Source organism: Mytilus edulis, chromosome 7 (assembly GCF_963676685.1).
Source record: "Mytilus edulis chromosome 7, xbMytEdul2.2, whole genome shotgun sequence".
Classification (NCBI taxonomy): Eukaryota; Metazoa; Mollusca; class Bivalvia; order Mytilida; family Mytilidae; genus Mytilus; species Mytilus edulis.
Window position 1 is genome coordinate 25778483 of NC_092350.1, and position 14332 is coordinate 25792814.

General features: G+C 31.9%; 1 protein-coding gene across 3 annotated transcripts in view; it reads left to right on the forward strand.

Annotated features, from left to right (window-relative positions):
* The first annotated feature begins 11408 nt into the window (after nucleotides 1–11408).
* Nucleotides 11409–14332, forward strand: part of LOC139481148 (uncharacterized) — a 45092-nt gene continuing 42168 nt past the window's right edge. For 2 of the 3 annotated variants that reach the window (XM_071264266.1, XM_071264269.1), the window contains exon 1: nucleotides 11465–11858. In XM_071264266.1, coding sequence (XP_071120367.1) covers nucleotides 11777–11858 — 82 coding nt within the window. In that variant the 5' untranslated portion in view covers nucleotides 11465–11776. Of the gene's footprint in view, nucleotides 11859–14332 lie in introns of all 3 variants that reach the window. The other variant, XM_071264267.1, reaches the window with a different exon arrangement.

Consider the following 14332-nt stretch of genomic DNA (forward strand, 5'->3'; position numbering starts at 1 on the left):
AGTTTAGGAATTAGGGGCCAAAAAGAGCCCAAATAAGCATTTTTATACGTCCGTCAAAATTTTTACGGGACGTATTATGGTATACAAATGTCCGGTATCCGTCCATCTGTCTATCCATCTGTCTGTCTGTCCAGCGTAAACATGTGGCACCGTAACTTGAAAGCAACTTATCCAAATTTCATGAAACTTAATACATGTATAGTTGTTTCTTATGATGGTCAAATGATCTGTATACTTTTGGTGAAAATAAGATTTAAACTTTTTGACTTACGGCACTTCGTAACTAAAATAGGGGTGTGTTTTTTTCACATGTCGCACTGTATCTCAAAAACGATTCTTGATTATGGCTTAAAACTTTACACATGTCTTTGTTATATTCATCTAAAGATCTGTATACTTTTTGGTGATGATTCAAAATTTTATTTTTGAGTTATTGAGTATTTTGTAAAACAGGGGAGTGTTTTTTTACATGTCGCGCTGTATCTCAAAAATAATTTATGATTATTGCTTAAAACTTTACACACTTCTTTGTTATATTAATCTAAAGATCTGTAGTGTATACTTTTTGGTTTTGATTCAAAATTTTATTTTAGTTTTTTGTTTAAAAAAACAGGGTGGGGAGTTTCACATGTCCCGCCGTGTCTCAAAAATGATATAAGGTTATTGCTTAAAACTTCCTCAGAAACTATTTATGCAGGTTATATTGCATAAAACTTCCACACAAGACGTCGGGCGTATCAGACGAGTTGTATATATATATATTTTATATACATTATGTACACAGCCATGTATCACCATCATTGATGGCAATCCGATGGATACATCTGTTGTAGGGTTGTCACTGACTCAGACGTACTTATATATATATATATATATATATATATATATATATATATATATATATATATATATATACAACTCGTCTAAACATCAACCCAACAATGTTAGATCTGTAAATTTGCTTCTCTCAAATTTTTGGTTCTTCCCTCGAACCCATGCTACTGTGATATCGTGACACCAAATCACGTGCACTGCAGCCGTCCCGCTAGACCACACGACCACCTGGGCTCTACAAAAATAGAGCTTTCGCTGGCCATGTGTTACCTTTCCTCGTCAGTTTTAATCTAGCGGCGTACTACAGTACATGATATATATAAGGCATGAAGATGTTATTGTTACAGATCAGCTAAATTATCTATAGTAAAGGATCCTACAAATTAATGTAAGATACAGTCACAGATATATATATATACACAAGACATCAATTAAGAAAAAATTATGAGGCTTGAATTTATTCTGATTTTACTATATGTTGGCTCTTTATGCTAAATATTTTTTCCATGAGCGATAGTGAAGTCTAATTTGTAAAATAATGAAAAACAGCTGAACCATACTGCTTCAAAACATATGAAGTTCGAAGCTTGAAGAAGTGCTTGTGATTAAGAGAAACCTCATAGAAAAGCAACTAGAAACAACTGATACAAAGGTAAACAAACATTTTCAACAATTTTCGTACGTCATTTAACAATGAGCAAAGCCCATACCACAAAGTCAGCTATAAAAGGCCTTGAACATGTTGAAAGAAAGCGTATAACTATAAATTCAAACTTGAAAACTAACTGCTATTATCAAGATTATCCAGGCTACAGAAACAGAGTGAAACAACAGTACTAGATTTTATAAATCCTTTCAGTTTCAATCAATAATACGTAAATTTTACTCTCATTTGTATTACAAAAAAGATCCCACCTTATAAAGATTTTGAATATTGGAGTAATTATACTGCTCTCAATTAATGACTCATCAGCAATTGTCATTATTTGTGAGAAAATATACCACAAACAAAAATACATGTTGATCAGAGAAAATTGAAACTAGCAGAGCAAAGAAGACGTTTGTGACAGATTTAGAAACCACTAAAAAAATGGGAATGGAAAATTTGGATTGTGTCAAAGACACAACAACGGGTCTTTAGGGTCTGCTTTGAATTGTCCAACTTAGGTTACTATAGTCTGTCGACTGACAACCAAACCCCCTAGTTTGACCTTTTGAACCTTCTTGAGTTAACGCATCCTTAACCCTGGGTCTGAGCAGATTTAGTGGAGTTTCAAGATGGCGTCAAATAATAACAACAAACAAAATTGATACAAAATAACTGGTTTTTGACTCAACAGTAAATGCTGGCTACTGATGGGATATTACATTCACAAACAAGTCAAAGCCCTTTAAAGGAAACCAAGCCACGCCTGCTTAATGTGCCTAGAAGCCAATTCACTATTAATTTACCATTTTTTGTACTTTTATAAATTTATAAAATAAGTGGGGACATCATATGTGTCCCATGGATACAATTTTTACATTCCTCATTCATTCATGGAGCCAATGTTTCCTATTTTATTATATTATACATATATACCTACACACATCCCAATATAAATGAACAAGAATGTGTCCATAGTACACAGGTGAACCACATGCACTATCTTCTTCTATGCTCAGTGGACCATGAAGTTGTGGTCAAAACTCTGTTTTAGCAATTTGAAAGATCATGACATAAGGAACATGGGTATCAAGTTTCAAGTCAATTGGACTTTAACTTCATCAAAAACTATCTTGACCAAAAATGGAAACCTGAACATCTGAAATATCATTTTCTATGCATTAAAATTAGAAGGATCATCATCATACATGTCAAAGGGAACATGTGTACTTAGTTTCAAGTTGATTGGACTTCAACTTTATCAAAAACTACCTTGACCAAAAACTTTCACCTGAAGTGAGACAGACAGACAGACAAACAAACAGATGCACAGAACAAAAAATATAATGTCTTAAGCTTGGTTTGCTGCTGGGATTTTTGTAATGGGTCAATAATAACTTGTAATGACAAATTGTAACATGTGTCCACTTTGATTACTTGTAGATTTTTTAAAGCAAAGAAATTTCCATAATTTAGTATGTATGTTCAACTGAGTTTTTGGAAAGAAGAGAGCTATTCTGACAAGTAAGTATTTATATTTACATACAATATGAATAAAACCCTGAAAAAAACCTGTGATTTTTTCAGATATATTATGTTTATTTTTTTGACAGATCCTAATGTATGATCTGACCCCAAAGATATTTTGGATATTTTTTCACCATAAATATATATACATGATATATGTAACTTCCTACTATACAATTTTATTTTAACATGATTTCATCTGGGAATCCTGCATCTGGGAAGGATCTACTTTTTATAAGTGACTTTGATTACTGTTGGATTTTACTAAAAACTTTTCTTATATTAGTAGACCTTATAAGTATTCAATTCTAGCTGAAAAACTATGCTAGTACTTACAAAATAGGCTTCAAATCATAATTATTCAGTTAACTAATAGAAAGAAATAATGGTCGGAGGAAAACATTTCATCCAACAGAATCAATTAAAACATTTATATAAGCATGTACATGGGTAAAATACAAGCTTCAATAGATAGCTGCTTATACAATGTGTCAAGTTCTTAATCCGAATAATCGACTAACGGAAATATTCAGATATTGCAAACAACTACAGAAGGGGTTCTGAACTTGGGTCATGGAAATAGTTTACCAAAAATAATTACAACAATTCGTAGTTATTGCCTTGCCAATGATCTGATGAAAAATTAGTATTTCAATTAAGAATTAAGGAGGCTCAAGGGTACAAACAATTCAGCAAAAATATAAATATTATCTCCCTTTGGTGAAAAAATTCCTTTTTTTTTCATTAAAATTTAAATATCTTTTTTAACTCATCGGTGACCTATTTTAAAATTTTTTTTCATACAAGCTGTACTTAAAATAAACTATTGTAATAGTTAAGTGATTTCTGTAATTAGGTTCTTTTTTTATTTTGATTAAATACCTTTTTTTCTCCTACTGTTTTAAATAGTTCAACAGAAAAAAAGAACCTTAACAAAAATGCATGCTTTTTTCGAATGCAGATTGTGAGCTTAATGAACGGTAACTCCATATTTTTATTTTATTTTTCTACAAAGTATTGGATGAAGTTAATTTATACCAAAAGATAGCAATATCCTATATTTCAGAAAAAAAGTGATTTATACCCGCCAGCTCCCTTTAGTTAATATCATTTTCTGTTTATCTTGAGGATAAAAGAATGATAACCAAAGTTTATAAATCAAATAATTTTTCATTATTTTTTTTTTCAGAGTACTAGTGCCAAGATCTAGACATTGATTTGGGAACATAAGACGACTTCTATTAAAAGTGCATAAAATCTGCCATAGATTTGGAATCCTGCCCTATAAAGAAGTCATTTTGGACATCAATTTATGGAACAGACATGGATCTTTATATGGCATTTATGAGAGCTCAATTTGAATTGTTTAAAAGGTCAGTTAAGTCTCTAAATTGGTATTTTTCATATATTCTTTTATATATGTTTCTTGTGGCTTGCTTGCTCATTTGGTTTCTTTTCTAGACTTATAATAATCCACTCCTCTCCGGGAAGTGATCAGGTTTTGATTTAAATTGAATGTTAAAACTGATCATTGACTGGGCAGGTTTGGTGGAAAATCAACAATGTGTTATTAATATTGGACTTGTATCATTTTGTAAGAATGGTACATTTGAATTGCTCTGTGTTTTTTTCATTTCTAGATGGGTTTAAACTTTTATTGTTAAAATATTCATTGGCTGTGTCTGTGTTATTTTGAAGATAGAATTGAAATTTCAGAAATATTCATGATGATATTTTCCGGCAGATATCAGTAGTCTGAACACAACAAATTGTTTATTGCAGTTAATTGTTGCTCTTGTTCATCATTCATTATTAAAATTCAGCATTTAACAAAATTTTTATAAATATTCCTTCCACAATCAATTGCATATAAAACATGTTTATTCACCAGTATTCATAATTCATCATTCTACCAAGTTTATACAGAATAAACTTGTACTGATTCAAATATTTTTGTATGATGCATACTCCCCTAAAGTGACACAATCTTCTTTACTGTGTAGTGCATTTTGGACTGTGTTTTCATTGATTTTTGAGTCACAGTGTTGTTGTTCCTTATTCAAGTTATGAGTTTTGTCATTTCCACCTTTCCCATCTTTTTTTTAAACTCTTTCTTCATATTACTTGAAAATTAAATTTACATCTAAGCTGAAGATGTCAAATTCTAACTTATTGAAAACCCACAACTAACCTTAACTAACCATACAGATTTTGCTTTATTGATTTAAAAAAAATGGAGAAAGGGAGGGGGGGGGGGGGTTGTGTTATTTATTTGGTTTATATGGGGGTTTATTTTGAATTTCATTGCCTTTAAGATTTCATTACGGCAAACATCTTCCTTAATTCATACACAGAATAAAGGATGTGGTGTGTTTTCAAATACACCAAACACTATTCTAAACCAGTGTCTCAAGACATGGATGTGACAAAAATGTGTCTTGAGGCATATCTCAAGACACAGTTTCATATGTCTCAAGATGTCTTAAAGACATGTCTTCAAGACACGGTGTCTATAAGACGCGTCTTTATCTCCGTCTTGAGACGCGTCTTGGAAATTTGTCTCAAGACATCTTCAGATGTCTCAAGACCATGAGGTTCATTTGCTATGTAGCTGCTTTAAGGATTTTATTATAAAATATTTTCAATAGATTTACATTAAAATAGATAATATGAATGTTATTGACTTGTTTTTAATCAAGTATACACATTTTAGTTTCAGCTATTTGTAACGAATTTAGGTATAAAACATTCTGCAAAGTACAAAAATATTTGATCATTAATCAAGTTTTATTGAAATAATTTTATTAAAGATGTTTTTGGTTCATAGATGTGGTATGGGTGCCAATGAGACAACTCTCCACCTAAGACATAACTAAACCATTAAAGGTGAAAGTACGGTCTTCAACACGGAGACTTGACTCACACCAAACAGCTATAAAGGGCTTCAAAAATGACTAGTGTTAAACCATTCAAACGGGTAAACAAACGGTTCAATCTATATAAAAACGAGAAACGAGAAACATTTATGAATCACATCAACAAACGACAACCACTGAACACCAGGATCCTGACTAATGACAGATGAGAACAAATGCAGCGGGTTTAAACGTTTTAATAGGTACCAACCTTCACCCTTACCTGGAACAATAGTTTGTAACATCACAACATAGAAAGACTCACAATAAAATATAAATTGAAATGGCTTAACTCAATCAAAGACATATGAAAACACACTGAACGAATAAATTTGATCTATGACACCATGCATGTAAATTATTAAAATACAAAATCAATCAAATAATGGGTGAGTCTTCTCTTCAATGGCGTTTAATGCATGCTGAAGATTTTGATACAATCTTAAATTAAATTAGCACTATAAAGGCAAAGTCCATACATTTTTTCTATATTTAACCCAAAATTTAAACTTGATAAAATTAATTAATTGCCAAATTGAGGTGCAAGATGACGTTATATACATTTCGAGAACATTTCATTTAATTCAAATTCGTATCAAGTTTTTTTTTAGGATAGACTAGCAGATACAAAGTTTATGTCATTCCAAAACAATCATTCGGATAATTATGAAGAAAAATACGAGGTGCAAAGTAAAACAATGTGATTAAAAAGCGAAATAATAAAAATACCGAACTCCAAGGAAAAAATTCAAATCGGTAAGTCCCTTGTCAAATGATAAAATCAAAAGCACGAAGAAACACATCAAATCGAAATGGAAAACAACTATCATATTCCGTAAGCCGAATTAGTCTGTGAAAGTCACGAAATTCTGCCATTCAATCAGGAACATTTGCGGATACAAAAAGTATAGGACAAAAGGCGAAGGTTTAATATAAAAAAATCTTTACAGCATTGTGTTCAATTAATTCAAATCCTAATATTCCTTTGGCTGGAAGAAAAATCAATTCCGTCATATGCTTTCGTTTCATAAGAACACACATGCTGTATGAAAGCACGCCATCACGCGATGGTTGAATGTTTAGAAGTATTTGTCACGGTCACAGATGACTACGAATATGTTCTTGTGTCCGCGTATTAACAATCCCGCCCTCTTTTCCTCGAGTGTGACATCACAGAATTTGAACTTAGATATAGGAAGATGTGGTATGAGTGCCATAGAGACAACTCCCAATCTCAGTCACATTGCATGCGCGTAGCTACGTTAACGTCAAAACGCCCAGACGTACACTTGAATTTTGATAAAAAATATATTATAATCTAAATAGAATAAAAAGAACTGGAAAAGTACATCAGCCATGCAATTCTTTCTGCAATGGCTTGTAGTTTCGACTGAAAGTAACGACTATCCCTATTTCAGCCAAATGTTATCAAATTATATTTTTGTTCATTTTCTGTTAAAGTCTGAAATATGTAAATTCTAATCACTTTACTTTTCTTTAAAGCAATATATTATCTCCTGAAATTCGATATGTGGTGTGCCTTATTTTTTTGAGCCTGTGACAAACGTGTCGCAAAAGCGAGACATATAGCGATTCTAAACGTCGGCCACGTCAATCATAATTTAAGGTTCAGTAAAGGGTAAACATATATATCAATAACTTTGTCAGCCCTTCGTGAAATTTTATGGAAGTTGGACCGAAACTGTTTATGATCAAATGAGTATCCAGAGGATTATGATGAAAAGATGTCTATTTACTATCCCGTATTGACCGATAATATGAATTTCTTAGCAAAATTTTGAAAGTTTTTTCTTTCTTTCATTTTTCAGTATTATATTCACTATATTCACAGACAGACTTGTATTCCGCAATTAACAGACCGTCCGGAATTTAAGTACACATGATAAATTTATAAACCTTCATATGTTGTCATGAAACTTGACCAGTTCAAGAAAATATAGGCCTTATTAAGCTTTGGCGGAAAGCAATCCCAGGCGTGAACCAGGGTTTCGCAGAACACTTTACGAATTCTAATAGTGCGCCGTAACATTTCTGAAAATTAAGTATACATTTCCATGTTCATTAAATAACAAGTTTGTACATAAAAAGATGTTTTTTTCGATTAATTGTTTTACGCCATGGTAACTTTAATTTCGAACTTCTATCAGCAGGTGCTATGAAATGAACCCGCTTGGAACCCTCAGAATCTCTCGCCGAGGTTCGGGTGTACACGTAAAAATGACCTAGCTACGTCACTGCAATGTATAAAAGTAAACCATTATATATCCAGATACAGTCTTTAACAACACAACGGAAGCCACACGTGAAGCAGGGAATACTTTATCTTCTAAGCATCTGAGTATGATTGGTTTCGTTTTGCACAGACTCTCAGAGGCGGATTTAGGGTGGCAGGGGGCCGCCCCCCCCCTTTTTGGGAAAAAAATTTGGTTGCTGATATAGGGAATCACTGAAGCGTGACTGGAACGGGCCCCCTCTTAGGCAGTCAGTGGGCCCCCACTTATGAAAATTTCTAGATCCGCCACTGACTCTTGTATTCTATGAAGTGTTTTGCGAACTTGTTCGTCCTATCGTCGAATATTCATTTTGTGCCATGGTGTTGTCAGTCATTTTTTTCAACGTATGTATTTAAATGCCCGCTTGATATCTTTTTTGTATCGACATAATTATGCCCAAATTCCATAAAACGTTTTTTAATTTAGACTGTAATACAAATGACATTTGTTACATTTCTGTTGTTCGTTATTTTTTATTCATACTTTGGTGAATTTAAAATCTTTTCCGTTCTAAAATATGTTTTAATTTTTACGTACTACTAGTATTAATTATTATTTTTAATACGTAAAAATGGTAACAGAAATTACCAAAATAAACATATTTGACAGTACAACACTCATGAGGAACAACCAACATCCACTTTCGCCGTTGAATAAATATACAACACAACCAATCCTCTTTGCCTATCTAACTTGTACACAGGCCAATCCCTGAGACTCTTAAATATATATATATCGTTAAAGTAAAAACACAATACAAAAACCTGCAGTCTGCCGCGACCAGATTAATATTCTTTTAGTCACGAATACTTTATGCAGAAAAGTGAAATCGTGTAATTCTTTAACGAACAAACAACTTCTTGTGGAGGGGATAAACTGCCCGTTGAAAATGTGTTGTAATTGATAATTTTCAGTACAAAAAGAAACCAACACAACAGTATAACACCCGAACATCGCTTATCCGCATGTTCAGGGACTACTTGCATCTGCATTCCTATCAATTTATATGTATTTTCTCTTACTATGTTTTTATTACAGAGGCACTATTTTTCTTCTTATTTAGATTACTATTCAAAACATTTTCATTGGGAAAGTTTTCTAGGTGTGAACTCTATTGTGAAGTGATTGTTACAATAACTTTTTCACTCCATACGCAAACCGTGCATGTGGTCAAAGGAGTAGGTCCAGTAAGACCCCTTTTTGGCCCCAAAATATTGCAGTTTTACAAAATTGTTAAAATGTAAACTTTTAGTTATTTATTGGACAGTAGAATGCTTCTGCTACATAAATTTGGGCTGATTTTGACAATACAATGCACATATATCGGGTACTAGCACCATGAAGTCATGCTAAATTGCTGAAATCGTCACAATTCTAGCATTTTAGTTAAATTTTAGACGGTTTTCATGTAAAACGAAAGTGGCCACATTCGTGTTCATCCTTAATATTGAAATGTAAGTTGTATTTTTATTATAATACATAACATATATAAAGGTTGAGGGTGAACACGGATGCGGCCACTTTCATTTTTGACAAAAACCATCTGAAAAATGACATTTTTCGGCATATTTGGTAGATTTTTCATATTTCAGCTTGCATTGGTGCGTTTTTTATGACTAAATCAGTTAAAATCTTTCACATAAACTAATTGATTCAAATAAAATAGACACTTAAGTGTTTAAAAAGTAGTCAAAATCTTTCGTCAGATGAACATGAAATTTGAGGCCAAAATCAGTCCTTACCGGACTTACTCCTTTAAAGTTCGATCGACGTTTTGTCAGCCGAGATACTTTTAGGAATAGTGTAACAGAAAATACTGATCAACTCGTAGTCAGGATGTTCTGGCAGAATGCCATATATGTTCTGTATATTTTACCTTATAAACGTGCATGTTAGAATTTTGACTGAGTTCAAAACAGGGCTGTCTTCGAATTCACCCTATGAGATAGTGATATTGTTCTGAATCTGAATGTAATATTTCCCGCTGCACGGAAAATTAAGAACTGTCATTGTTAACAAGCTTTATTTCAGTTGAAATTATTTCCTTTTATTAAGATATATTTTCCATTCCCAAAGTATTCAATGGCATAAGTACGATGATTCGGAGACTATAAATCCCCAAAATATACACATTTATTGAATTCTATTAAACATATAAAGTATAAAGGCATAATTGTTTTGTGAAAAATTTATACAGTCGATTTTTCGAAATGTATTTTGATAAATCATAATCAGAACCAAATCACCAATTACTTCAACATTAAAAACATTGTCCTACTTTCCTCGAAAGTGACCTCTCGAAATAGAAGTTAATTTATCATCGGGTTTCTACTTATATGAACAACACGACGGGTGCAACATGTGGAGCAGGATCTGAATAAAATCAGACGGAACTACGGCAGCCCCTGCAAGCTACGTGTCTGAATATCACTGTGAACTTGGCTTTTGGTCGTTTTCCCTTTAATGGCATTGTCAGTTCGTTTTCGACTTACAAGTTTGACTCATGGTCCCTTTTGCTATCTTCTCCTCTCTGAGTATCATTCTCTTTTAATATATGTTATCTTTAAAAATATTGATAACATTTAAATTAATCATATTAAGTCATGAGGATTTTCGTTATAAAAAAAAAAACACTGATTCACAACCCTGTTTAAATTATCACGGCGTACTTTCATTTTGAACCGAATCTGAAACACGGGCACTTGTCCCTAAAAAAACTTGAAAAAAATACTTATATACTTAATATAATATATACCGTGGTATATTTAGGAATTGTAAGCTTCTTTTTGTAAATTAATTGGGGGTGTAAAAGCGTTAATCGAAGTACCGTTTGTCACTCGAAAACGCGGAAACGCTTCATTCTAAAAATGTGCGCACGGTCAACGCTTATCATATATGATTTGGTTTTTTTTTTAGAGACGTGCTGGTTATTCCGTCGATTCTTACAGATACATATTGCAATATATATGTGAATCTGTTTTGTTCTTTAAAAATGTTACCTCGAGCATGTCATATATATCTTGTCTACATCAGGAGGATTTGTTTTTGATCGGTTATTTATTTTTGTAAACTAAGAGGACCGATTATTTATTTTCTGCACGTTGAAGCAAGATTTTTCATTTTCATTAAAACAAAGTGAAGCGTATTATACAAGCGGATTCCAGTTTAATACTTAAAAAGTTTAGGAGTTGTCTCCCATGACGGAGTTTTCTGGCGGCTAAGTCTCGTTTTGGCCTTGCCATCAATGTAAACAAATGTTGCAGAAAAGTGAATGGGCCGGTGTTACACATTCTTTTGTTGTTGTCATTTGCGATGTAAAGGGAATGCGCATTCCAATCATGTCTGACAGTCATTTAATTGAGAAATTTAAGGCGATATCTTACGATTTGAAAGGAAATTATAATTTCAAACAGGCCCACACATGTGAAAAAGTCAAAACATAAATTGACTTCGGAAATAATTACGATCCGTTCATCAGAAATGACATAAACATTTGATGTGCTTTTTTTTCATTATAATTTTCAATATTTCCGTTTGGATGTTTCCTGAATTTTAGCAACATGTTTTATTATTTAACCTTTATTTACATCTGTGTTTATATGGTGCAGCGGAATTTAATTGTTAACTGTCAATCAACAACAGGTGAGTTAAATATCCACGTGGATAATCAATTAATTACAGGTAATCTGTTTTTAATATAAAAAAGTTAATTATATTTAAATTCTTTATCTAATTACAACATCAAGAACATTGTATACATACAGCCAGAACTGAATTTTTTTTTGTTTTAAATATTCAGATTTGATTTTTTTTAGTTCTTTTTACAGTATTGAGGTTCTGTCTGTGTATTAAGAATGAAGATTTCGATCTCATATAGTTTGTAACAGTTTTGAAATTACTGGGTTTTTTTTCCTTCTTTTTGTAATGGAGAGTTGTCTATATCTTTCCTCTGTATATAAATACGAGGACGTATAGTTTAACTTTATGTTTTAAAAATTACAATGTTACAGAATTTTTAAAAATAAAAAAGGTGTGTTTTTTTTAATTCAACTTTTAAGGTATTGGTATCATCCAATTTCCAATACATATCATAAAGAATGTACATGTATGTATGTTAGCATATCTGAATATTTGATCAAGCATGGCAACATATGTTGTCTTAAAAACATTCACAGGTTATATGCAAACCTCATTGATTTATCACACATTTGTCATGAATTTCTGAAGTTCAGGTATCAATTCTGTCGGAAGCTCAAAGCCATCAATTAATTATTGATAATAGGAACTTAATTAGACATGCCAATAAAGAAATGATAGCTAGACTGTGTATTGTTTTCTGGTTATGACGCCTTAGTTATTCTTTTAATTATTAATCAAGTCTGTAATTTTGACATTTTTAACAGTATACTGGATTCTTTAGTACATGTTTTTGTAGGGTACCAATTTTTGTGGATTTTGTGGTTAAAGGTAAACTACAAATTTTAATTTTCAGCGAAATACTAATTTTGTTTAGGCTTAATTCAGTTGTTTATATCAATTGCTCTTTGGAACATTTGCCATTTCCATTCTCAATTTTATATTGTATGCTGATGTTGGCAAAAGAGGAAACTACCGGTACTAAATTAATATCCATGCAAAGCAATAAGTTCTTTTGGCACAAGTTTTTGACCCCCCTTAATATAATGACCATGCTTATTACTTCATCTCATGTTTAGTTTAAATGTGTTTTTAGGTTGCTGAATCATTGACACATATAAACAGGTAACCCACATGTACATCTTTTACTCATGTCTAAAAAGAACTACATGAACTAGTACACAATGTATCATGCCTTTGGCCTTTTAAATTAGACCTGGTTTCAAACATTACCCAGTTTCTATTTGAAATTCTTGTAAGGGGGGAAGTTTGGTACATTTTAACCATTAATACATTGTATCTATGATAAAGATCCTTTAATGTGGTAATTAGCTAGAAACAAGGGATGGATTAAAGTTTCAACTTGAGCTGGCTCATTTTATAGTTTGTAAATACTATTATGCATAGAGACAATATTTATATAGTGATTCAATATCACCAAAATACTAAAATGCATTTTAATGCAATGTTTGTCTTGTTTGTTGTAAACAACCAAAAAATCTTCATTTTTGCCTCACCTGGAGTGAATCATTTTGTCTTTGGAATTTCCTGTATGTAATCTTCTCTGATTAAAACAAAAGAATGTTGTACTCTCACTGATATATATATATATACGGCCCCATATATACATGATATGACAGTGGATAAAGAAGGTAGTTGTTTATGCCCTGCTTAGGAACATTATGTTTTTCGGTCTGTTTGTCTGTTCGTTTGTTTGTATGTACATCCGTTCGTCAATCTGTCCTGTTTCAGGTTAAAGTCTTTGGTTAAAGTTTTTGGTCAAGGTAGTTTTTGATGAAGTAGAAGTTCAATCAACTTGAAACTTATTACACATGTTCTCCATGATATGATCTTTCTGATTTCAATGTCAAATTAAAGTTTTGACCCCAATTTCACAGTTTAGTGAACATAGAAAATGATAGTGCATGTGGGGCATCAGTGTACATGTACTATGGACACATTCTTGTTTTATTTTATTTTTAATTTATTTATTTCCATCTCTTTTATTTAGTTGAAATGAATCAATGTTTCCTCTTTTGGAATATCTTTTTATCTTCAGAATATAAAAAAGTATAAAAGATTTTTGATTCTACTCATAGTCAATGTAGTGTACATTGTAGCTTGTTCAATCATTCAGGTTTTCTCAAGAATGATACTTTTTTTTTGTGTTAATACAAAATACAAAATGTACTTATTTTAATGGTTGGAGATTTTTTTTAAATTTTGAGGATACATTGTATCCCCCATTGTATACATCTTGATTTTGAACACTTTCATTTACTCTATATAAAGTCAAGAAAGTTGAGAATTTAAGCAACTTATTTGTTGTCAAGAACTGCTTATCAGAAAATCATTCAAAATTATAAATATTTTAATTTAACAATGTCATGATTTAATAACAGCCATAATTTATGATAACAAAATACAAAAAGTCAATAAGTTTGTGTACCATATGTTACCATATAATCCCGACATTTTTA